The 25,132-nt window shown below is 39.1% G+C and overlaps 1 protein-coding gene across 4 annotated transcripts in view; it reads right to left on the reverse strand.

The window, feature by feature from the left end:
• Window positions 1-25,132, reverse strand: part of ARIH1 (ariadne RBR E3 ubiquitin protein ligase 1) — a 122,071-nt gene that overhangs the window by 69,200 nt on the left and 27,739 nt on the right. For 2 of the 4 annotated variants that reach the window (XM_059657861.1, XM_059657832.1), the window contains exon 2: window positions 10,928-10,995. The exons of the other annotated variants lie outside the window; for them this stretch is intronic. In XM_059657861.1, the coding sequence (XP_059513844.1) occupies window positions 10,928-10,995 (68 nt within the window). The remainder of the gene's footprint in view (window positions 1-10,927; window positions 10,996-25,132) is intronic. 4 annotated transcript variants of the gene reach the window in all.

Consider the following 25,132-nt stretch of genomic DNA (forward strand, 5'->3'; position numbering starts at 1 on the left):
CACTGCTTCACAGCTAGGCCTCATCTGGGCACCTCCAAATCCCAAACAAAGAGGAATCAGCAGACCTCTCCATAGCTTCTGCTGGGTAGCCTCAGGCAGAGGCTAAATTAGCACATCCTTAGAGATCCAATTGCCAGTGTACCCAGTGGTCAGAGTGGGACCATCCAGGTTACAACTCCTCAGATCCATAAGGGACACACTCAGGGGTCAGACTCAGTGAGTACCAAAGCCCCACTGAAGCAAGTCTTGCCTCAGAAGAGTGTCTTCAGCACAGAAGTTCTCCCACCGTAGACACAGCTGATTCTCACAGCCAATTGGCCTGGAGGTCAATTCCTCCCAGTGATACCAACTATTCCTCCCAGTGATACCAACTACAATCAAGGCTCAAGTACAACAAGACTACGCAGACAGCCCACAAAGGGGTGCACCAAGAGTGTCCACCTCAGGTAACTGGGGAGGATGAGCCACTGAGCCCTATAGACACCTAGCACAGAAAGTCACTCTATCAACACAGGGAAGCAACCAAAATGCGGAGACAAAGAAACAGGTCACAAATGACAGAAATGGAGGAAAGCAAACTACTGGATATAGAGTTCAAAACCACACTTACAAGGTTTTTCAAGAATTTTCTAGAAACCGCCGATAAATTTAGTAACACCCTCAATAAGTCTAGTGAGACCCTCGTGGATATGAAAAAGGATCAACTAGAAATTAAGCATATACTGACTGAAATAAAGAATATTTTACAGAGATCCAACAGCAGACTAGAGGATCGCAAGAATCAAGTCAAAGATTTGAAGTACGAAGAAGTAAAAAACACCAAACCAGAAAAACAAAGAGAAAAAAGAATCCAAAAATATGAAGATAGTGTAAGGAGCCTCTGGGACAACTTCAAGTGTACCAACATCCGAATTATCGGGGTGCCAGAAGAAGAGAGCAAAATATAGAAAACATATTTAAAGAAATAGTGACAGAAAACTTCCCCTACCTGGTGAAAGAAATAAACTTAAAAGTCCAGGAAGCGCAGAGAACCCCAAACAAAAGGAATCCAAAGAGGACCACACCAAGACACATCATAATTAAAATGGCAAGAGCAAAAGACAAAGAGAATCTTGAAAGCAGCAAGAGAAAAACGGTTAGTTACCTACAAGGGAGTACCCATACAACTGTCAGCTGATTTCTCAACAGAAACTATGCAGGCCAGAAGGGAGTGGCAAGAAATATTCAAAGTGATGAGTAGCAAGAACCTACAACCAAGATTACTTTATCCAGCAAAGCTATCATTCAGAATTGAAGGTCAGATAAAGAGCTTCACAGATAAGAAAAAGCTAAAGGAGTTCATCACCACCAAACCAGTATTATGTGAAATGCTGAAAGGTATCCTTTAAGAAGAGGAAGAAAAAGAAAAAGGTAAAGATACAAATTATGAACAACAAATACATATCTATCAATAAGTGAATCTAAAAATCAAGTGAATAAATAATCTGATGAACAGAATAAACTGGTGAATATAACAGAATCAGGGGCATAGAAAGGGAGTGGACTGACAATTCTCAGGGCGAAAGGGTTGTGGGGGTGCGGGAAAAGACTGGACAAAAATTATACACCTATGGATGAGGACAGTGGTGGGGGGGGGTGAGGGCAGACAGAGGGTCGGGTGGGAACAGGTTAGAGGGGAGCTATGGGGGGGGGGGAAGAGGAACAACTGTAATAATCTGAACAATAAAGATTTTAAAAAAATAAAAAGAGTGAAGTCATATGTCAAAAATAAAAGAATTATCAGCCTTAAATGATATATTAGACCAAATGGACATAACTGAAATTTAGAGAGCCTTTCATCCCAGAACATCAGATTAAGCATTCTTCTCCACTGCACATAGAACATTCTCAAAGACAGATCATATGTTGGGTCACAAAACTAGCCTCAACAAATTTAAGAAGACTGAAATCATAGCAAGCATATTCTCTTACCATAATGCTTTGAAATCAGACATAAATTGCATAAATAAAAAAGAAGCCCCACAAACATTAAACAACATAGTACTAAAAAGTGACTGGGTTAAAGAAGAAATAAAAAGTGAATCTTATCAAAACTTCTGGGATGGCCCTAACTGGTTTGGCTCAGTAGTTAGAGCATCGGCCCGCAGACCAAAGGGTCTGGGTTCAATTCCTGATCAAGGGCATGTACCTGGGTTGCAGGCCCGATCCCAGCCGGGTTGGGGCATGTGCATGAAGTGACCAATTGATGTGACCCTCACATAGATGTCTCTCCCCCAACTTCCACTCTCTCTAAAAATCAATGGGAAAAATATCCTTTGGTGAGGATTAACAACAACAAAAATTTCTGGGTACAAGCCTATCTCCAGAAACAAGAAAAATCTTAAGTAAACAACCTAACATTACATCTTAAAGAACTAGAGCAATAACAAAAGCAGCCCAAAGTTAGCAAAAGGAAGGAAATAAAAATCAAAGCAGAATTGAGTGAAATACAGAACAAAAAGACTACCAAAAATCACTACAACAAAGAGCTGGTTCCTTGAAAAGATTAATAAGATTGAAAAATCCCCGGCTAGACTAAGGAAAAGAGAGAAAAGACTCATATAAACAAAATCAGAAATGAAAGAGAAGTTACCACAGACATCACAGAAATACTAAGGATCATACTAGAATAGTCTGAAAGACTATAAGATACCAAATTCAATAACCTACAAGAAATGGATAAATTCCTAGAAATGTATAACCTTCCTTGACTGAACCACAAAGAACTGGAAAATCTAAATACACCAATCAACAGTGAGGTAATTGAAACAAACATGCCCAATGGATTTGTGGCTTAGAACCAGCAGAGACCAGCTAGATCCAACATGGCAATTAATTTCATATTACAGAAAATGCCAAGCTTCATGACATCCTCATAGTAATACATTAGTACACTAAATAAGCCACACTATGCCACCATAATCAGAAACCAAAAGCCTGTATAAGGACACAAAATGGTTCATGGGGCTCTTCTGATATGTCTCCATAACCTTCCTCGAAAAATCCTGAATATTCCTCACCCTTACCGAATGCCCTGCCCTTGATTAAATAAGCTTTAATAAAAGAAGTAAATCACAATAAGGAAAAGCTGCTCTGTCTGTGTAGTAGCCCATTTTTGTGGCTCACTGCTTCATTAATAAACTTACCTTCACTTTAAACTCTGAAAAACAAAAAAAACTAAAAAACCACACACACTAAAAACCCAAAACCTCAAAATAAAACCCCATGACCAGATGGCTTCATTAGTGAAATACACCAAACATTCAAGGAAGATTTGATAATCTATACTTCTCAAACTTTTCCAAAAATACTGAAGGAGGCAATACTTCCTAACACATTTTATGAAGCCAACATAACCCTGATACCAAAATCTGGCAAGCATTACACAAAAAAAAGAAAACTACAGATAAATATCTATGATTAACACAGATGCAAAAATCCTAAACAAAATACTAGCAGATCAAATACAACAAACATTAAAAATAATAATACATAACCATCAAGTGGAATTCATACCAGGGACAGAAGGATGGTTTAACATAAGCAAACTGATTTGCATAATACGCCACATTAACAAAACAAAGGATAAAAACTATGATCTTATCAGCTGATGCAGAAAAAGCATTTCATAAGATACAACATCCACTTAAGATTAAAACACTCAATAAAATGGGTATAGAACAGCCGTGGGCAAACTACGGCTGCGGGCCAGATCCGGCCCGTTTGAAATGAATAAAACTACAAAAAAAAAAAGACCGTACCCTTTTATGTAATGATGTTTACTTTGAATTTATATTAGTTCACACAAACACTCCATCCATGCTTTTGTTCCGGCCCTCCGGTCCAGTTTAAGAACCCATTGTGGCCCTCGAGTCAAAAAGTTTGCCCACCCCTGGTATAGAAGAAAAATACCTCAATACAATAAAGGCATTAAATAACAAACACTCAGCTAATATTATACTGAATGGTGAAAAACTGAAAGCTTTTCCTTTAATATTAGGAACAAGACAAGGATATGCTCTCTTACCAGTCTTATTCAACACTAGAGGCCCAGTGCACAAAATTAGTGCACTGGGGGGGGGGGGGTGTTCTCACCCTGGCCTGCGCCTTCTCGCAGTCAGAGACCCCTCACTCCTTACTGCCCGCCTGCAGCAGAGGTGGGAGAGGCTCCTGACACTGCTGCTGCACTCACCAGCTGTGAGCCCAGCTTCTGGCTGGAGGGGCACTCCCCCTGTAGGAGCACACTGACCACCAGGGGGAAGCTCCTGCGTTGAACATCTTCTCCCTGGTGGTCAGTGGGTGTCACTCTGCTGTTTGGTCAATTTGCATATTAGAGTTTTACTATATAGGACTAGAGACCCGTTGCAGGAAGATTCCTGCAAGAATAGGGCTTCCTCAGGCCTATTCCTGCAAGAATAGGGCTTCCTGAGAGGGGAGCGAAGCGGAGAAGGGAGCAAAGCCCACCAAGGCGGGCTTTGCTCCCTTCTCTGCTGCCTCGCTCTGTCCCTTCGCCGCTTTGCCCCCAACTCCCTCCCTTCTCCACTGCCTCGGCTCCCTCCCTTCCCCACCGCCTTGGTTCCCCCCGTGTCCTCTGCTTTGCCGCCCTCCTGTGTTTGCCACCTCGCTCCCTCCCTTCTCCGCCACTTTGCTCCCTCCCATGTCCACTGCTTCAGCTCCGCTCCCATCTCTGCTACCGCCGATCCGCTCCCTTCTCCACTGCTTGGCTCCCTTCTACATTGTCTTCAGTCTTTTGCTAGGTGCCTGTGTATGCAAGTTAACCACCATCTTTGTTGGGTTAATTTGCATACTCTTCTGATTGGCTGGTGGGTGTCGCGAAGGTATGGTCGATTAGCATATTTGTCTTTTATTAGTGTAGATAGTTCTAGAAGTCCTAGCTAGAGCAATTAGGCAAGAGATAGAAATAAAAGGCAGCCAAATTAGAAAGGAATAAGTAGAAGTGTTACTTTTTTTAAATGTAGTTTATTCATGTTTTACAGAGAGGAAGGGAGAGGGACAGAGTTAGAAGCATCGATGATGAGAAAGAAACACAGATCAGCTGCCTCCTGCACACCTCCTACTGGGGATGTGCCTGCAAACAAGGTACATGCCCCTGACCGGAATCGAACCCAGGACCCTTCAGTCCGCAGGTCAATGCTCAATCCACTGAACCAAACTGGCTAGAGCAGCGGTTCTCAACCTGTGGGTTGTGACCCCTTTGGCGGTCCAATGACCCTTTCAGAGGGGTTGCCTAACACCATCCTGCATATCAGATATTTACATTATGATTCATAACAGTGCAACATTACAATTATGAAGTAGCAACAAAAATAATTTTATGGTTGGGTCACAACATGAGGAACTGTATTTAAAGGGCCAGAAGGTTGAGAACCACTGGGCTAGAGCTAGAAGTGTTACTTTTTGCAGATGACATGATTCTGAATATAGAAAGCTCTAAAGGCTCCACTAAAAAAACTATTACAAATAATAAACAAAAACAGTAAAGTTGCAGGATGCAAAATCAGTGTACAAAAATCCACTTCTTTTCCTATATACTAACAATGAAACTTAAGAAATAGAAATGAAAAAAACAAAAACCCAAACCAATTTCTTTTGCAATTGCTACCAAAGGAATAAAATACCTGGGAATAAACTTAGCAAAGGACATAAAGGACCTATATACTGAAAACTACAAAGAACTATTATCCAAGATTGAAGAAGACACAGTTAAATGGAAAGACATTCTGTGTTCATGGATTGGAAGAATCAACATAGTTAAAATGGCCATAGTACCTGAAGCAATATACAGATTTAATGCAATCTCCATCAAAATCTCAATGTCATATTTTAAAAATAGATTTATATGGCACCACAAAAGACCGCAAATAGTCAAAGCAATCCTGAGAAAAAAGAATGAAGCCAGAAGTATCAAGCTACCAGACTTCAGATTATACTATAGAGTTACAATAATCAAAACGGCATGGTACTGACAGAAAAACAGACACAAAGACGAATGGAAAAGAACTAAGCCCAGATATAAAAAAGTAATTTTTGAGGAAGGAGCCAAAAACATACAATGGAGAAAAGAAAACCTCTTCAATAAATGGTGCTGGGAAAATTGGAAAGCCACATGCAATTAATGAAACTAGACTACAGTTTGTCCCTATGGGCAAAAATTATTTCAAAATAGATCAAAGACCTAAATATCAGATCTGAAACAATAAATTGCATAGAAAATAATACAAGCACTAAATTTATGGACCTTGGTTATAGAGAACACTTTATGAATTTGACTCCAAATACAAGGGAAGAAAAGGAAAAAATAAGTGAATGGGACTATATCAAACTAAAAAGCTTCTATACAAGCCAAAGAAACCAACAAAACAAAAAGGCAATCAACCAAATAGGAGATATTTTCAAACAACAGCTCCAATAAGGGGTTAATATCCAAATATATAAAGAATCATACAACTCAACACCAAACAACCCAATTAAAAAATGGGCAGAGGACCTGAACAGACACTTCTCCCAAGAAGACATACAGAAAGATTCCAGTATGTCGGTGGAGTAAGTGGAAGCTCACAGGCATGCTCCCTAGGACCAAACTGGAATTACAACTAAAGTACAGAAAACCATCCTGAATAATCAACTGAAGACTAGCTAGAGAGAACTGATAACCAAGGACGGAAAGTGAAGACCACACAGAGACTGAATCAGGAGTCTTCCCTCTGTCTCTTAATAAATTCAATATCATAATTAAAAAATTAAAAAGATGATATACAAATGACCAACAGATTTATTAAAATGTTCAATTTCACTAGCTATTAGAGAAATACAAATCAAAACTACAATAAGAAACCACCTCACACCTGTTAGAATGGCTATTATCAATAAGACAGGTAAGAACAAGTGTTGGAGATTGTGGAGAAAAAGGAACTCTCATTCACTGCTCATGGGAATGTAAACTGGCACAGACACTATGGGAAGCAGTATGGTGGTTCCTCAAAACATTAAGAACAGAGTTACCATATAACTAGCTATCCCTCTTCTGGATACCAACCCGAAAAACTCAAAAACATTGATTCACAAAGATGTATGCACCTTTATGTTCATTGCAGCATTATTCTCAGTGGTAAAGACATGGAAATAACTGACACGTCCCTCGATAGAGGATAGGATAAACAAGATTTTTATATGTATACTAGGGGCCCGGTGCACGAAATTCGTGCACTGGGGGTGGGGGGGGGGGTGGGGGGGGTGGGAGTGTCCCTCAGCCTAGCCTGCCCCCTCTCACATACTGGGAGCCCTCAGGCGTTGACCTCCATCACCCTCCAATCGCAGGATCGGCCCCTTACCCAGGCCTGACGCCTCTGGCCTAGGTGTCCGGCCCGGGCAGCGGGGACCCGCAGCTGCAGCGGCCCCGCGATCGTGGGCTTCGCTTTAGGCCCAGGCAAGGGACCCCTAGGTCCCGGGACTGCCAGCTTCGACCGTGCCCAGCTCCCATCGCTGGCTCCACCCCTACTTCCTGCTATCACTGGCCAGGGCGGAAAAGGCTCCTGATCCTCTGATCATGGCTGGGGGGCAGGGCAAAGGCGGCCCCAGGGCTGCCTTTGCCCTGCCCCCCCAGCTCTTAGCTTCCCCCTGGGTTTCCGATCACTGTCAGTGGCAGGGGGCTGCTTCCTGCTTTCCCTTTCGCCTCCCTGCATTGTGCCTACATATGCAAATTAACCGCCATCTTGTTGGCAGTTAACTGCCAATCTTAGTTGGCAGTTAATTTGCATATAGCCCTGATTAGCCAATGAAAAGGGTAGCTCGTACGCCAATTACCATTTTTCTCTTTTATTAGTGTTGATATGTAATGGAATACTATTCAGTCATAAGAAAAAATGCAATACTGTCATTTGCAACAACATGAATGGACCTTAAGAATATTATGCTAAGCAAAATAAGTCAGTCAGATAATGCCAAGAACCATATGATTTCACTCATATGTGGGATATGAAACTCACAGAGATAAACAACAGTATGGTGGTTACCAGAGGAAAAGGGATAGGGGCATAGTGAAGAGTAAAGGGGGCCAAATATGGTGACAGAAGATGATTTGATTTTGGGTGGTAGGCACAAATACAATATACACACCATGTATCATAGAAATGTACACTTGAAACCTATATATTAACCAATGTTGTCCTAATAAATTTAAAAAAGAAAAAATTAGGAGACTTGGAAATGAGATCCAGAAGTTTCAACATGTGAATAACAGGAATTCCTGAAAGCATTAAGAGAATGGAGAGAAGGTATTATTGAAGAAAGAATGACTAAGAATTTCCCCAAATCAAAAACATGAGTATGAAGAATTTAAGGGCCAAAAGGGTATGTTTTCAAAACTCACCCTCAAATCTCAAAATATTTCTCTTTAGAGCACATGAATAGTTATCACATATGAAACTTGATTTAAATGACTAAAGGATATATTCTAGAGTATAAAAGGTAAATTTGGAGAAAACAGTGGACTGCAATAAACAAATTAGAAAAAAAGTTAAACATTGAGTAAAAATACTTAACATCAAATGGAAATTTCAAATATCAATGTATCAAGCTGAGAGGGAAAAAAGGAAAGGATAGAGAAGAAAAATATGCTACAATTTTTATCTTGTGCAAGGCATGGATATAAATACTGTAATTAAATATTGTTACAAACTTAATGGGCTTGGGGTTCTTTTTTGTTAATCTTCACCGGACGATATTTTTTTCCACTGATTTTTAGAGTGGAAGGGAGGGAGAGGGTGTTGGATGGGGGAAAGGGATGGGGGAGGGTTTAGGAGATGGGCAGGGGGAAGGAGGAGGGTGGAGGGGGGGAGGAAGCAGGAACACTAGCTAGAGAGATCAGCAGAGAGATTAATTCTTTGCTTTTGTTTCTTTGCTTCTCGCACATGTCCTGGGGCCAGGGATCTATCAGGTGACCCTAGCAGTGGAGAGACCAATGCTCTAACCACTGAACAACACCAACCAGGGCCATACTTATAGTTTTAAGTATGCATATACAAATTTTAAGGATGGCTACTAAAAATAAAATCTATAATTTTTATAAAATTATTGGGGGCAGGGGGAGAGGGTGAAAACTTAATTAAGGCAACAAAATAACCAAAGACATGGTAAATATAAAGCACAACTTACTAAGGCAGTAGTAATCATAAAAATAAAATGTGACAGTGGTAATATTAGACAGCATAGGATATAATATGAAACTCATTAAATGAGACAAAAATAGTACATATTGATTTTAAAAACACTAATTTGGAAAAATGGATTAATAACAAACAAACTGTAAATAAATCTAGTTCACTAAAAGCGTATCAGATATAAACAAGAAAACTCCTTTTCCTAATAAAGGTGCCATAAAACAAGCCTGAAAATAAATGTTACTAATTTAAGAAATATCACTGACTTCAAAAAAGATGGTGAGATGCATGGGGGAACAAAAACAAACAAAAAAATAACAACATAAAACTAGTCAAGGAGCATTTCATTTATGAATCATGGGAAAGATGTATACTTTGTGTTTAAGAACATAAGCTTAGGAGTCCAACAAACCTGAGTCTGAGTGGTAACTCCTTGTGTTACAAAACTGAGGTAAATGTATTATTAAACTCTAAGTCTTAGTTTCTGCATCAATTAAATTTAGTAATTTCTAGCCCCATAAGGCTATCAAGATGATAAAATGAAATTAATATCTGGCACAGAGGGTTTAATAATTGACAGGTATTAGTGTCACTATTAACCCTTTGAGTGCCAACCAATATCCTAGGAACTGTGCTAAAATTGCCAAGGCATTTTTGCTGATTTTACAGCAGTTTAGGAAAAAAAATTATGAATCGCAAGTAAATGAAGTTACATATTCAAAAACTTAAGGAAACCTTTACTACATTGACATATTTAGCAATATCATCATCACTAATAAAAGCATACTTAGAACTGGACGCCATTTCGAAGCTTTGATAGCGCTCCCGGCACTTTTGGTGAAAGACAGGAGGAGCACGATTGCGTTCCCCGGCACTCAAGGCGTTAAATTGTAGTTGGGTACAAGGTGTGAGAAATCATGTAATACTCTTGGTATTAACTAATATGTTTTACAAAGTGCTTTCAATTTTCATATCAAAGGGGAAATATTTTTATTTACTTTTCACAATATCTGGGTTCTCAGTTCCCAATAACTAGTTGTAATTTTTTATTAAAATTAGGATTGCTAATTTTAGACTGAGAATAAAGGCTGAGAGAATAGAGGCTTTTAACCCTACTCCACCTTAAGTGTTCCAAATTTCCAATCTAAAGAAGAGGAAAAGATTAAGAATGGCATCAGTATTAGAGCTAGAAACATTTTCTGAGAGAAAATAATTTTAAATCTCCTATGGAATATAATCTTGCACTGAAACCAGAAAATCAGTTCAATTAGCCATTTTGGTGGCCAGGATACCAAGAGCAACTTCTTTATTTTCTTTTTACTGAATAAATGTCATTAATATGCCTAACATGGATTTAAAGATTTATGGGCAAGAAATTTTTTAAGTAATTTAAAGATCTTATGCATTTTTGAAAACCTACTTTTAGTTCTCGGTACTCAAAAGGAAATATATGTACATGATACTGAAGCAGAGCCCCCCCCATCACCTCCAAAATAAAATACGAAACATTTATCCCGAGTTCCCTTAAACACTAAATTTACTGCAAAATTGTGGATTAGGAATATAAGAGATTAAACCAGATACTGCTTGCATTTTGGTTTGTTCACACACTGGTATATAAATCAACTCCTTACTTGTTTCTTGTAAATTCTGTTCAATAGGTTTTCTGTGTTACTTTTAAGTTCAAAGCTGACATGATAGTTCCTTACCTTTCCATTAGCTTCTCTTTATCCCAATTGAAGTGGCTAAGGAGTATTCTTGTGATAGTTGCTGGATTCTAAAGGGGGAAAAAAAGTCATTTTCAGGTAATAGCACTTCATTAACATTTAGTGAATTTTTAGATTGAATTTATAACACTCCACCCAAATTTCCTTTCCTACAATATTTTTTATCCCCTTAAAAAATGATCAAGACTATTTAAAAATAGTAAGCCACACCAATGAGGCGGGTTTCTATAGGATTCTAAAGCAGAAGTCAAAATAAGCCAAAAAGGAATTAAATGAAAAATTACTGTATTAAATCAAGCACTAATGAAAATTAACTTTTGCAATTAAGAGTTAACATCTGCCACATCAGCACACTATTAATCAATAAAACTTCTAACATCTTATGTATTGAATAGTTCAAATGATTATAAACCATTTTAAATGAGATGGTCCTTCAAAGACATTTAATGAAAAAAAAAAGATAAGAAATCTGTACTGTGTAATAATTTATAGAGTATAAAATAGGTTGGTATTTCATTTCCAGAAGAAGAGGCTAATGCCATGAAACAAAAACTTTACTGTCCTATCACAATGCTGTTACAAATTTTTCCATTTCCCATGAAACTAGTGAGCTTACTACCTGGGTACAGAATTTTGACTAGTCCATAGGTAGCCCGAGGATCAATCCACTGAGCCAAATGAACCAGGGCTTTCCACTGATTTTTAGAGAGAGTGGAAGAGAGGAAGGGAGAGAGAGAGAAAGAAGGTGAGAGAGAGAGAGAGAAACATCGATGTGAGAGACACAACATTAATTGGTTACCCCCTGCACACACACCCTATCGGGTCCCGGGATCTAACATTCAACCCAGGTACATGCTCTTGACCAAGAATCCAACCCACAACCCTCCCTTCCATGTGCAGGACAGCGTTCTAACCACTGAGAGACACCAACTTTTTCTTAGAAATGTGACCATCTGACTTCTCGATCCTGGCCAAGATGGCATAGGGCAATAAGCTCACTTTAGTGTCCCTTTCTTCCACTGATTATAATGAAAAACTCTGGACAAAATACATCTAACAAAGTACTCTGAAAACGAAATAACAGCAAGCAGACTGGAGAGGGAAGTAAGTGAAGAACAACTAATAAGGTAGTGGTAAGTATCCTGTTTTGTTTTGCTTTCCCATTTACTTCTTGGCTTTGACCCAAGGGTGGGCCAAACAGGGAAACTGTAACAGGCATGATCAGTAAAAATTCAGAGAAATGTGTGTGTGTGTATTTGTGTGTGTGTGTCCAGAAGACAAGGGCAAAAGGCCCCTGGAGAATGTGGGGAAAATACCTTTTTCCTTTCTCTTGTCCCATCCCCCCTCACAGCCCCCCATACTGAAGCCAGACCAGCCATCAAACTACCCAGCTGCAGAGTGAGCATTGAAAACCAAAAGAGAAAACATTGCTCTGAATAAAGGAATCAGGAAGAGGGTCCCTGTTGTGAAGAGTGTAGAGCAGGGGTCCTCAAACTTTTTAAACAGGGGGCCAGTTCACTGTCCCTCAGACCGTTAGAGGGCCGGACTATAGTTTTAAAAAAAACTATGAACAAATTCCTATGCACACTGCACATATCTTATTTTGAAGTAAAAAAACAAAACGGGAACAAATACAATATTTGTATTTGCATGTGGCCCGGGGGCCGTAGTTTGGGGACCCCTGGTGTAGAGGCATCCATTCTTTTCTTTTTTTTTCCTCTTCCTACTTCACCCCAAGATATGACAGGCAGGAAACTAAAATGGAGAGAATCCCATGTTTCTGGCTCTAGGAATAAAGAAAAGGGCCCCTGGAGCCAGGGCGTTCAGGGAAAATCACAGAGAGAGACGGAGAAGTAGATCTCTAATTCTGTATGTGAACCAAGTTCTGGGCCTAACTATAGCTGCACATGTGTCAAAACCAGCCAAAGAAGTACAAGAGAGGCTTTCAGAACAGAACTATTACATGAATCACTGCCTAAGTCCTAAACAAACTAAATAGGAATGGAAGGGGCAAATTCAACATAGCAAAGGCTTTGAAATGGAACAGATAATGGAACCACTGGCTATTTAAAGCGAGAAAGAACTTGAACTTATAATCTCACTGGGTTAGCTTGTTTACTAAAAGAAATTTAAAAATCCTCACCATTCTCAAAAGGATTTTAACAGGATAGAGAATCTTACAACATAATATTCAAAATGTCCAAGACAGAATCCCAAATTATCAGACATAGCAAGAACAACTAAAAATCTGATTAAGGGAGATGACAATATATGCTAAGCCCTAGATGACCCAACTGTTAGAATTATCAAAGCTCCTAAAAGCAGCTATTAATATTAGGTAAGGGTGAAAACCTTAAAATTAATTTTAAAAATTCTTAGGAAAGAAAAAAATTCTAGCCCTAGTCGGTTTGGCTCAATGGATAGAGCCCTTCCACGCCAGAAGCTCGCATTTCGATCACTGGCCAGGACTAGGGACTGCACCCGTGCACAAATTTTTTGAACTGGGCCTCTAGAGTGAGTGTGAGTGTGTGTGTGAGTGTGTGTGTGTGTGTGTGTGTGTGTGTGTGTGTGTGTGAGAGAGAGAGAGAGAGAGAGAGAGAGAGAGAGAGAGAGAGAGAGATGTAGAGATGTATTTCTTGATTTCAGAGAAGAAGGTAGAGGGAGAAACATCAATAATCAGAGAGAATCATTGATTGGCTGCTTTCTGCACAGCCCCTACTGGAGATTGAGCCCACAACCTGGGCATGCGCCCTGACGAAAATGGAACCATGACATCCTGGTTCCTAGGTCCATGCTCAGCCACTGAGCTGGACTCGGCTGGAATATATATATTTAAAATGTATCTTGAAATCTAACAAGAAGAAAACAACTCAATTTAAAAAATAAGCAAATGATTTAAAAAGATACTTTACAAAAGAAAATCTATGCAGAGGCATAAATAATATATGAAAACATGCTAATGTCATTAGTTATTCAAGACACAAAATTGGAACAATAATGGTACCATTACATGCCTATTAGAATGTGTGTTGGGGGTGGGGGTGGGGAACAATCTGACAATCCCAAGTGCTACAGAATATGTGGTGTGACTGAAACTCTCTCATATACTACTGGTGATAATGCAAGAGTACAGCCAATAAGAAAAAGTTTAGCAGTTTCTTACAGTTAAACATATACTTAATACTATTCCAATAGCTCACTGTTACTGACCCAAGTGAAATGAAAACTTATTTTCATCCAATCACCTATAAGAGATTAACAGCTTTATTTGTACTTGACAAAAATCAGAAACAAAACTGTGGTACATATCCCCACAATGGAATACTACCCAGCAACAAAAAAAACTATCCTATACAATGAAAGCCTAATATGCAAAATCGTCCCCTTGACTGGGAGTTTGACCAGGGGGCGGGGCCAGCCAGCCAACCACAGGAAGGGAGGCCCCCGCCAGCTGCAGGCAACCACCTGGGGAAGGGAGGCCGCAGCCAGCAGCTGCTAGGGACTCTAGCACAAATTTCATGCACTGGGCCTCTAGTCTATATATACAGCAAGAATAATCGCAAATGCAAATTTCCAGTGAAAGCAGCCAGGTATAAAAGGCTACATATTGTATGATTCCATTTATGTGACATTGTGAAAAAGGCAAACTATAGGAATGGTGTACATATGTCTGGTTTCCAGGGATTAAGGGTGGGGGATGGTTTAAGCAAACAAAGTAGAAAGAGGGAATAATATAGGAGGTGATGATGAAACTGTTCTGATTGTGATGGTGGTGGTTATACAACTCTAGGCATTTGTCAAAATTCATGGTAGATCCAAAAGTATAAATTTTATATTGAATATAAATTAAAATATAAATTTAAAATACTAAATTATAAAAGTAATCCAACCTGCACTGCAGTACCTATAATGGAGTTCTGTTAAAAGTACAATGAACATAGATGTGAGGTTATTTAGTGCCAGACACTTTACATATATTTAATTTAATCCTCACATCAATACTTAATGCAAGGTAGGCACTAGTTACATTTTACAGATGAGGTTAGAGGTTAAGAGATTTGACCCAAGATAAAATAGGTCAATAGAAATTGAATATTAGAGGAAGTTCATCAAAATATGTGCTGCCCCACCACCCTCAAAGATTCTGATTTAATTAAGCTAGTTTGGGGGACCAGTGAAAGGAGAGAAATCTACCTATGTGTGCTACAAAAATTCATAATTAGTTTAGTGAAAAGCCAATTCAAGCTCTTGGTTGAAAAATAAACCTCTTCATCTTGTTTTTACTGATATTCCTCATTTTTCTTTAAAGCTATAAACAATCCAAACAAAAAGTTAATGGGCAAAATAACTATAATTAGAAACCTAATACTGGCAACTGTACCTTTAATTTTTAGGACAATCAACACTAATAAAAGAGAAAAATGGTAATTGGCGTACGAGCTACCCTTTTCATTGGCTAATCAGGGCTATATGCAAATTAACTGCCAACTAAGATTGGCAGTTAACTGCCAACAAGATGGCGGTTAATTTGCATATGTAGGCACAATGCAGGGAGGCGAAAGGGAAAGCAGGAAGCAGCCCCCTGCCACTGACAGTGATCGGAAACCCAGGGGGAAGCTAAGAGCTGGGGGGGCAGGGCAAAGGCAGCCCTGGGGCCGCCTTTGCCCTGCCCCCCAGCCATGATCAGAGGATCAGGAGCCTTTTCCGCCCTGGCCAGTGATAGCAGGAAGTAGGGGTGGAGCCAGCGATGGGAGCTGGGCACGGTCGAAGCTGGCAGTCCCGGGACCTAGGGGTCCCTTGCCTGGGCCTAAAGCGAAGCCCACGATCGCGGGGCCACTGCAGCTGCGGGTCCCCGCTGCCCGGGCCGGACACCTAGGCCAGAGGCGTTAGGCCTGGGCAGGGGTGGAGCCTGCAACCGCGGGGAGCTGGGGGTCCCCTGCCCAGGCCTGACACCTCTGCCGGAGGCCTCAGGCCTGGTCAAGGGGCCGATCCGGTGATTGGTGATCGGAGGGTGATGAGGGTCAACTCCTCTGGCCGAGGCATCAGGCCTGGGTGGGGGGCAGAGCCGGGGGTTGGGGGGGTATATGATGGTCCCCTTGCCCAGGCCTGAAGCCTGGGTCAGAGGCGTCAGGCTTGGGCGGGGGGTGGAGCAAGCGATCAGAGGGAGATGGGGGTCCCCTGCCCAGGCATGATTCCTGGGCCAGAGGCCTCAGGCCTGGGCAGGGGTCAGAGCCAGTGATCGGGGGGAGATGGGGGTCCCCTGTCCAAGCCTGACACCTCTGGCAGAGGCGTCAGGCCTGGGCAAGGGGCCAATTAGGCGATCGGAGGGTGATCGGGGTCTACGCCTCTGTCAGAGGCGTCAGGCCTGGGCAAGGTGCCAATCCTGCGATTGGAGGGTGATGGGGGTCAACGCCTGAGGGCTCCCAGTATGTGAGAGGGGGCAGGCTGGGCTGAGGGACACTCCCCCCCCACACACACACCCAGTGCACGAATTTCATGCACCGGGCCCCTAGTAAAGCTATAATCTCAAATCTTCTCTATTTATAAGCTCTAAAATAATGGTTCCCCATTCTAGCTACATATTAGAATCTCTTGTTGTTTAGGGTGGGACACAGGTATCTGTATTTTTTACCCAAAGTTTTTGCCTAAAGTTCTCCAAATAATAGGCATATGCAGCGGGAAATAGGAACTACTATTCTTTGTTTCCCCATTAAGGGGGCTCTGAAAAGTAAAGTATATATGTGAAATTCCATATGAATATAGAAGTATAATATTTTAGTAATTTGAAGAATATTACATTCTAGGGCTACAGAAACGGTGTCAGCATATAAAGTTGATTCTGCATTTTTTAAAAACATGGGTCTGATTATGCCAAATGTCCCAGCTGAGGTTTTAATATTAATGGACTACCATTCTCTAATCCTTTGATCAAGTATTTCTTAACTTTGGTAGCATATTAGAATCATCCAATGAGCTTTTAAAAAACTGATACGCAGAACACACTCCAAGCCATATCAGAATATGGGGTAGGGGGATTTCTTTTCTTTTAATCTTTACTGTTGAAAGTATTACATAGGTCCTCCTTGTTCCCCCATTAACCTCTTCCAGCCCGCTCCGGTCCTTCCAAGCCCTCCAGTCCGTCATCACCCCATTGTCTATGTCCACGGGTTATACACATATGCATACAAGTTCACTGGTTGATCTCTTCCCACCTACCCTCCTCTGCCTTCCCTCTGAGGTTCAACAATCTGTTCATGCTTCTATAACTCTGGGTCTATTTTTGACCATCAGTTTATTTGGTTCATTAGATTTCACATATGAGTGAGATCATGTGATACTTATCTTTTTCTGACTGGCTTATTTTGCTCAGGTCCATCCATGCTGTTGCAAATGGTAAGAGTTCTTTCTTTTTTTTATTGCTGTAGAGTATTCCATTGTGTAAATGTACCATGGCTTTTTTACCACTCATCTGCTGATTGCACTTAGGCTATTTCCAAGTCTTAGCTATTGTAAATTGCACTATGGACATAGGGGTGCATATACTCTTTCTGATGAGTGCTTCAGGTTTCTTAGGATATATTCCTAAAAGGGGGATGACTGGGTCAAATGGGAGTCCCATTTTAAATTTCTTGAGGAAATTCCATACTTTCCACAGTGGCTATACAAGTCTGCTTTCCCAACAGCAGTGTACTAGGGTTCTTTTTTCTCCACAACCTCACCAACACTTGTCATTGGTTGATTTGTTGATGATAACCATTCTGACAAGTGTGAGGTGATATCTCATCATTTTGATTTGCATCTCTCAGATGATGTGATTTTGAGCATTTTCTCATATGTGTCTTGGCTTTCTGTATGTCCACTTTGGAGAAGTATCTATTTAGGTCCTTTGACCATTTTTTAATTGGATTGTTTGTCTTCCTTTGTTAAGTTGTATGAGTTCCCTATATATTTTGGAGATTAATCCCTTATCAGATGTATCCTTGGCAAATATGTTCTCCCATGTGGTGGGATCTCTTGTTATTTTGATGATCATTTCTTTTGCCACGCAGAAGCTTTTTATTCTCATGTTGTCCCATTTTTTAAAAAAAAGATATTTTATTGATTTTTTACAGAGAGGAAGGGAGAGGGATAGAGAGAAACGTCGATGAAAGAGAAACATCAATCAGTTGCCTCCTGCACACTCCCTACTGGGAATGTGCCTGCAACCAAGGTACATGCCCTTGACCGGAATCGAACCTGGGAACCTTGAGTCCGCAGGCCGATGCTCTATCTGCTGAGCCAAACTGGTCAGGGCTCATGTAGTCCCATTTGTTTATTTTCTCCTTAATTTCCATTGTCTTAGGAGATGTATCAGTAAACATATTGCTACAAGAGATGTCTGAGATTTTGGTGGCTATGGTTTCTTCCAGGACTTTTATTTCACATCTTACATTTAAGTCTTTTATCCATTTTGAGTTATTCTTGTGTATGGTGTAAGTTGGTGGTTGGTCTAGTTTCATTTTTTTGCACGTACCTGTCCAATTTTCCCAACACCATTTATTGAAGAGACTACCTCTGCTCCAATGTATGCTCTTGCCTCCTTTGTCAAATATTAATTGAACATAGTGCTTGATTCGATTTCTGGGTTCTCTGTTCTGTTCCATTGATCTATATGCCTGTTTTTGTGCCAGTACCAGGCTGTTTTGAGTACAGTGGCTTTGTAGTATAACTTGATTTTTGGTATTGTGATTCCTCCAACTTTTTTCTTCTTTCTCAAGCTTCCTGCAGCTATTTGGGGTCTTTTTTGGTTCCATATAAATTTTTGGAGTGTTTGTTTAGGTCTGTGAAATATGCCATTGGTATTTTAATAGGGATTGCATTGAATCTATAGATTGCTTTGGGTAGTATGGGCACTTTAATTTAGATGTTGATTCTACCAATCCATGAACATGCTATATTCTTCCACTTGTTTATATCTTTGGGGAGGGGTTTTTTTTTTTTTAACCCCAATTAACATACATAGAAAGGCCTCCAAAGCCTAGTTTTTTATTCATCTCAGAATTCGATCTGAAATAGAATTAAATAAGTTATAGACTCCATCTAAAATCTCAGTTTGAATGGACTCATGTTTTTAAATTATGTTTCTATCTAGCTTAATCTCTAAGCTCTGTAAAAGTTGCTGACGGCCCAAAATTTGTAGACTATTGTTTTGGAATGCCTTTTTAAACAGTAATAAAAACTCAAAACCATAAAGTATAAAACTTCTGCCTAGAAACAATAAAAGGTAAATACACAATGTCTATAAAAGACAACCCAACAAAAATGAACAGTTTATGAATTCACACAATACAACTGGCTGGAAAACAAAATATTCATTCTCAATATAAGTGCTTTTAATCTCTCCCAATGGCTAAGATCTTAAAAACTGATAATATTCAGGGACAAAGTTGTGGGGGAGTGGTCCACAACATGTTAAATGGCTGACACATTTGGTAAAAACTTTTGTGAGAGATTTGGCAGAACTGACCAAAACTTAAAATGCACATGACCTCAAACCCAGAGATTCCACTTCTAGGAAGCTACTCAACAGAAATATGTGCAAATGTAGGAGGGTACAAATAAGAAATTTAACATGCAAAATATTTGGAAACCCAATAAAGCAAAAATAACCTACATTTCCTCAAGAGACTGCCTATAAATTATGTTGTACTTATACTTAGTATATACAAGCACACCACTTTATTAAGCTTTGCAGACACTGCATTTTTTTTTTTTTTTAACAAATTGAAGGCTTGTGGCAAGCCTGAGTTAAGCAAACCTACTGGTGCAATTTTTCCAGCAGCATTTATTTGTTCACTTTGCATTTCTACATCACATTTTGGTAATTCTCGCAATATTCCAAACTTTTCATTATTACAGTTTGTTTTGATGAACTGTGATCAGTGATCTTATTTTGATGTTATTATTTTGAGATGCAATGAACTGTGCCCACAGATGTTGAACTTAATAAATGTGTGTGTGCTCTGCTCAATCAACAAGCCGTTTTTCCCTCTGCTCCCTACCCCCCCGCCCCCCCCCATGCTAGGTTTTCTCCCTTTCCCTATTACCTGAGACATGACAATATTAACATTAGGCCAATTAATAACCCAATTAATAACCTAGCAATGACCTCTAAGTATTCAAGTGAAAGAGTCACAAGTCTCCCACTTTAAATCAAAAGCTAGAAATAATAGTGAGGAAGGCATGTTGAAAGCCGAGATAGGCCAAAAACTAGGCCTCTTGTGCCAACTAATCAAGCTGCAAATGCAAAGAAAAAGTTCATCAAGGAAATTAAAAGTGCTACTCTAATAAACACATGAATGATAAAAAAGCAAAACAGCCTTATGGCTGATATGGAGAAAGTTTTAGTGGTCTAGACAGAAGCTTCGACATTCCCTAAGCCAAAGCTTTATCCAGAGAAAAGCCCTAACTCTCTTTAATTCTATAAAGGCTGAGAGGTGAGAACACTGCAGAAGAAAAGTTGGAAGTGTCAGGCGTTTGTTCATGGAGGAATGAAACACACCTCCATAATATAAAAGTGCACGATGAAACAGCAAGTGCTGATGTACAAGCTGCGGCCAGTTATCCAGATCTAGCTCAGAAAATTAAAGAAGGCGGTGGCTACACTAAACAAGAGATTTTCTTACTTGTTTCTTAATCCTCACATGAGGATATTTTTCCATTGATTTTTAGAGTGAGTGGAAGGGAGAGGGAGAGACAAAGAGAGAAACACTGATGTGAGAGACACACTGACTGGTTGCCTCCCGCACACGCCCCGACCAGGGCCAGGGATCGAGCATGCAACTGAGGTACATGCCTTTGACCAGATCGTACCTGGGGCCCTTCAGTGTATGAGCCGACGTTCTACCCACTGAGCAAAACCAGCTAGGGCTAAACAACAGATTTTCAATGTAAACAGAACAGCCTTATACTGGAAGGCTCCATCTAGGGTTTCCTGGCTAGAAAGAAGTCAATGCCTGGCTTCAAGGCTTCAAAGGATAGGTTACTTCTCTTAACCTATATAGAAATATTCAGGAACTAATGTAGCTTGTGGCTTGAAGTTGAAGTCATATGGGAGGCAAAAGACTGATGTTTCTCTCTACCCCCTCCCTTCTCCTCTCTGAAGAAAAACAACAACAAAAAAACTAAAAAAGAAAAACAATTGGAGAAAAGAGCTATAACAATTATCATACATTAAGACATTAAGGAAAGGTACAAAGGATTTGAAAAGTCAATTCAGAAAAATGGTAAAACAACCATTAGTATTTTCTTTATCAAACTATTGAAAAACTTACGATTCTTAATAGTGTCAGCAAGGATATAGAGAAAATGATAGTTCACACACTGCTGGTGTAAAGATAAACCCAATAACCTTTTCTGAAAACGTCCAGTCTAATTTATAAAAACTATAAATAAGCCCGGCTGGCATGGCTCAGTGGTTGAACGTTGACCTATGAACCAGGAGGTTGCAGTTCAATTCCCAGTCAGGGCATATGCAGGCTCCATCCCCAGTGTGAGGCATGTGGGAGGCAGCTGATCAATGATTCTCTCTCATCATTGATGTTTCTATCTCTCTCTCCCTCTCCCTTCCTCTCTGAAATCAATAAAAAAATATAAAAACAAAACAAAACCACCAAAAAAAACCCCACAAAAAACAAAAAAACCACCAAACTATATATGTCTATACTCAAAGCCCAACAAGCCCATTTCTAAGATTAGGTTAGGTCTAGAAAGGAAAAGGAAGGGAAGAAGTCACATGGTACAGAATGAAATAAAGGTTCAGCAATAGGGAAAATGATAAACTTGTATGGTCATATGAAAAAATACTGTACAATTGTTAAATTAACAATATACTGTTGAAAAAAAACAGCAACTTGCGAGAGTAAGGTGGAATTGGAGCAGGAAATGAGAAAGGGCACAAATATAACTCATTTTTCTTTGAAAATAAATCATTTCAGTTGTAGATTATTGACATGAGAAAGCACACTTTAAAAAAAAAAATCAAATCTGAACGACTTAGGATCCAGTTAAACAGTTCCCATATTAATCAAATTTTGTAAAGATACCACCAACATGCAGTTTAAGAAAGAGAAACTAAAACGTAGATGCTACTTTTAAAATGTCAATAGTAGCTGGGTCATGATTAAAACAAAGGTAAGTCTCTAAAATTCAGAACTATTTTGCTTTCTATTGAGTTGGACTGCCAGGTATGACAATTTTGAATAAGTTATAGATTCATGACAATTATTCATTTTAATATTGTCATACTACAAAAGGTAAAAAAGACATAATCTATTTAAACCATGAAATATCTAAAATACATTTAGAAGAAAGTGCTAAATATGAAATAAGGAATGCAAAAAGAATTTTCCAAGGCAAAAAAAATGGGGCCATCTTAAAGCACACCAAAACATCTTGTTTTAACACTACTGAATCAAAATACCTCTCTACTATGGTACACCATGAAATTTCACTTCAAAATGTTTCCACATTCAAGTAGAGTAGATGGCCTCAATATAGTATATAGTTTATTCAAGTGATTACTGCCCTTGCCAGTGTGACTCGGTTGGGCATCAGGATTGCAGGCTGGTTGCAGGCTTGATCACCAATAGAGTGCATGTAGGAGGCAGCTGATAGATGTTTTGCTCTCGTTTCTGTTTCTCTTTCTCCCTCTCCCTTCCTCTCTCTATAAACAAGTATCTTTTTTTTAAAGAAAAAGCCTGTTTAAAGTGTTAACTACTAACATCAGCCTTCTGGGACAGAATTTAGGCTGTGGATACTTAAGATCTTGGGTTTTACAGTAATTTTGAAAACCCAGCAATCTTCTATGAAAACCAAATACAAACTTTTATCTGTCTTTTCATTTAGGAAGTCTTGAGAAGCACTGTATTAACTTATGTGGAAAAACATAGCCCCTTCATTTTAGAAGTCTAATACCAAAGAAAATGATGTGAATATCCGTATCATTCAGCTATCCCTGTAATTCCTCACTTTACAACCAATACTAAATAATATAAATAATCAACCTAGCACTTCACACCTTATACATAAGCCTTTCATTTTGTTTTCTTCAAATGTTTGCAACAATTTATTTTGTTTCTTAAGTGCCAAGGTAAGCTTCTAGTTCAAAAGAAAAATAAAACTGTGTCCTTATAAATACATATATTAAATTTGTTATGTCAGAACAGGCTTTCCATAAAGATTTACAGACTAAACAGTGTGAAATGAGGTACTTGCTGCCAATATATGTGTGCATATATATCTTTAATGGTCCTTTAGTGACTTTTCTTTGGAATGATTCTGTCCTACCTTTGCTGCTGCAGCCCGCCTGTCCTTTGCATCACTGAATTCATACTTCTGGAAGTACCCAATATGCACTGTAACAGACAGATGGACAGATCAATGGGCCACAGCGGCAAAGGCCAGACAGACAGACTTGATAAAAATTAAAATCAAGGTATATAAGGGGGAGGGGAAAACCAGAAGAAAACGTATCTATCTATATCTATAATAAAATACCTGCTTTATGTCTGCAACCCTCCCATACACATACCCAAATAAACTATTCTTGATTTTCATACTATTTCCCTTCTTTCAAGTAGAAATAGTACCAATGCAATAGGCAAAATAATAAGTATTTTTAATACCATCAACAGTTACTGGCACTTCTGTAACCATGCCATGCAATTTCTCCAAATAGATGTTGCTCTTTTCATATACAAGAAACTATCATATCCAAAGACTTTCTCTGCCAAAATTAAAATGGCAATTATTACATGCATAAATTTTCTACTATGCTGCCAAGGTGTGATTAGAGTACACTTGAAATCACTAAATAAAAGTCATATTTCAGCATTTTACCATTCTACATTTTTCTATGTAAAAACAGTTGCTAGCACCACATCTACATAAGATAATTTTAATTATATTCTTAAAAGAATATATAATAGTGCCATTCAGGTCAATTACCAAGATATAGTAAAACATATACAAAATTACTCAAGGTGTTCCCTCTCTTGAGCACTCCTTGGAATTTCTCCACCCCTTTCTTTCCCAGGATGGATTTTTTCTCTCAGGAGCATGCCTGTGTCTTTCCCCCACACTTCCCCCCAGGTTATGTTACTTCTGCTTTCTTTCCCCTAAGCTCCAGACCATTCTTTTGCCTCTATAACTTGTTTCCTGCGCCCACGCAGTCCAGCTGGCTCACTTCTACCACTGTGACTTCTAAAATAAACTTTCTCTTATAATTTGAAAAAAAACCTTATCAATAATACCTTTAAAAGTTATATAGAGTCCTGTTACCTCAAATTCATTCAAATGAGTATTCAAGTAGCTTCTAAGTTATTTTTTTAAAAGCACTTTAACATCTAAAAATACTGACTTGGCTTAAACTTCATCAAAAGCTTACATTCATATAAAAGCCATTTTAATTTAATCAAATGTTTTATTTTGCATGCATCTAAAATAATATAGATCCATGTCTGATATTTAAGGAAGACTAAGGGAAAATGTTTCCCCTTTTGTTTCCAGGGGATCTAATCATTTATACATTTCTTACTGTAGCCCCACAAAAACAGAGCAGGTAATGAGACGTGATAATCAAGTATAATGCATGATCCTTGATTAAATTCTAGACTGGAAGAAGAAAAGCTCTAAAAGACATTACTGGCCAAAACTGGAGAAGAAATCTGAATGTGGTATATATATATTGGATTTTTTTCCTATAACAACTTGTTCAGATATAATTCATATATTCAGAATTATGATACACAGTTGTGTCACCCATTAATTTTAGAACATTTTATTTCCCCCAAATAGAAACTCATACCCATTAGCAGCCACTCCTCATTATCCAACCCAGCCTCTGACAACCACTGACCTACTTTTTGTCTCTATGAATTTGCCTATTCTGGACCTTTCATATAAATGGCATGACAGAGTATGAGGCCTATTGTGATGGCTACTTTCACATTTAATTTTACTTATCGAGGAAGGCCAACAAGTGAGAGCTTGCTATGAACATCAAATAGGTCCGTTTTACTGAGGGAATGAAGAAGAGAAACTTTTAATCCAGGAACTTAGTTAAATGAAGACTGCTTAAAATTTCAACTACGCTATTATAATACTTTATGGTGCCAAAGACTTAACCACTAAGCTATTTTTGTCTAT

This window comes from Myotis daubentonii, chromosome 1 (assembly GCF_963259705.1).
Source record: "Myotis daubentonii chromosome 1, mMyoDau2.1, whole genome shotgun sequence".
Classification (NCBI taxonomy): domain Eukaryota; kingdom Metazoa; phylum Chordata; class Mammalia; order Chiroptera; family Vespertilionidae; genus Myotis; species Myotis daubentonii.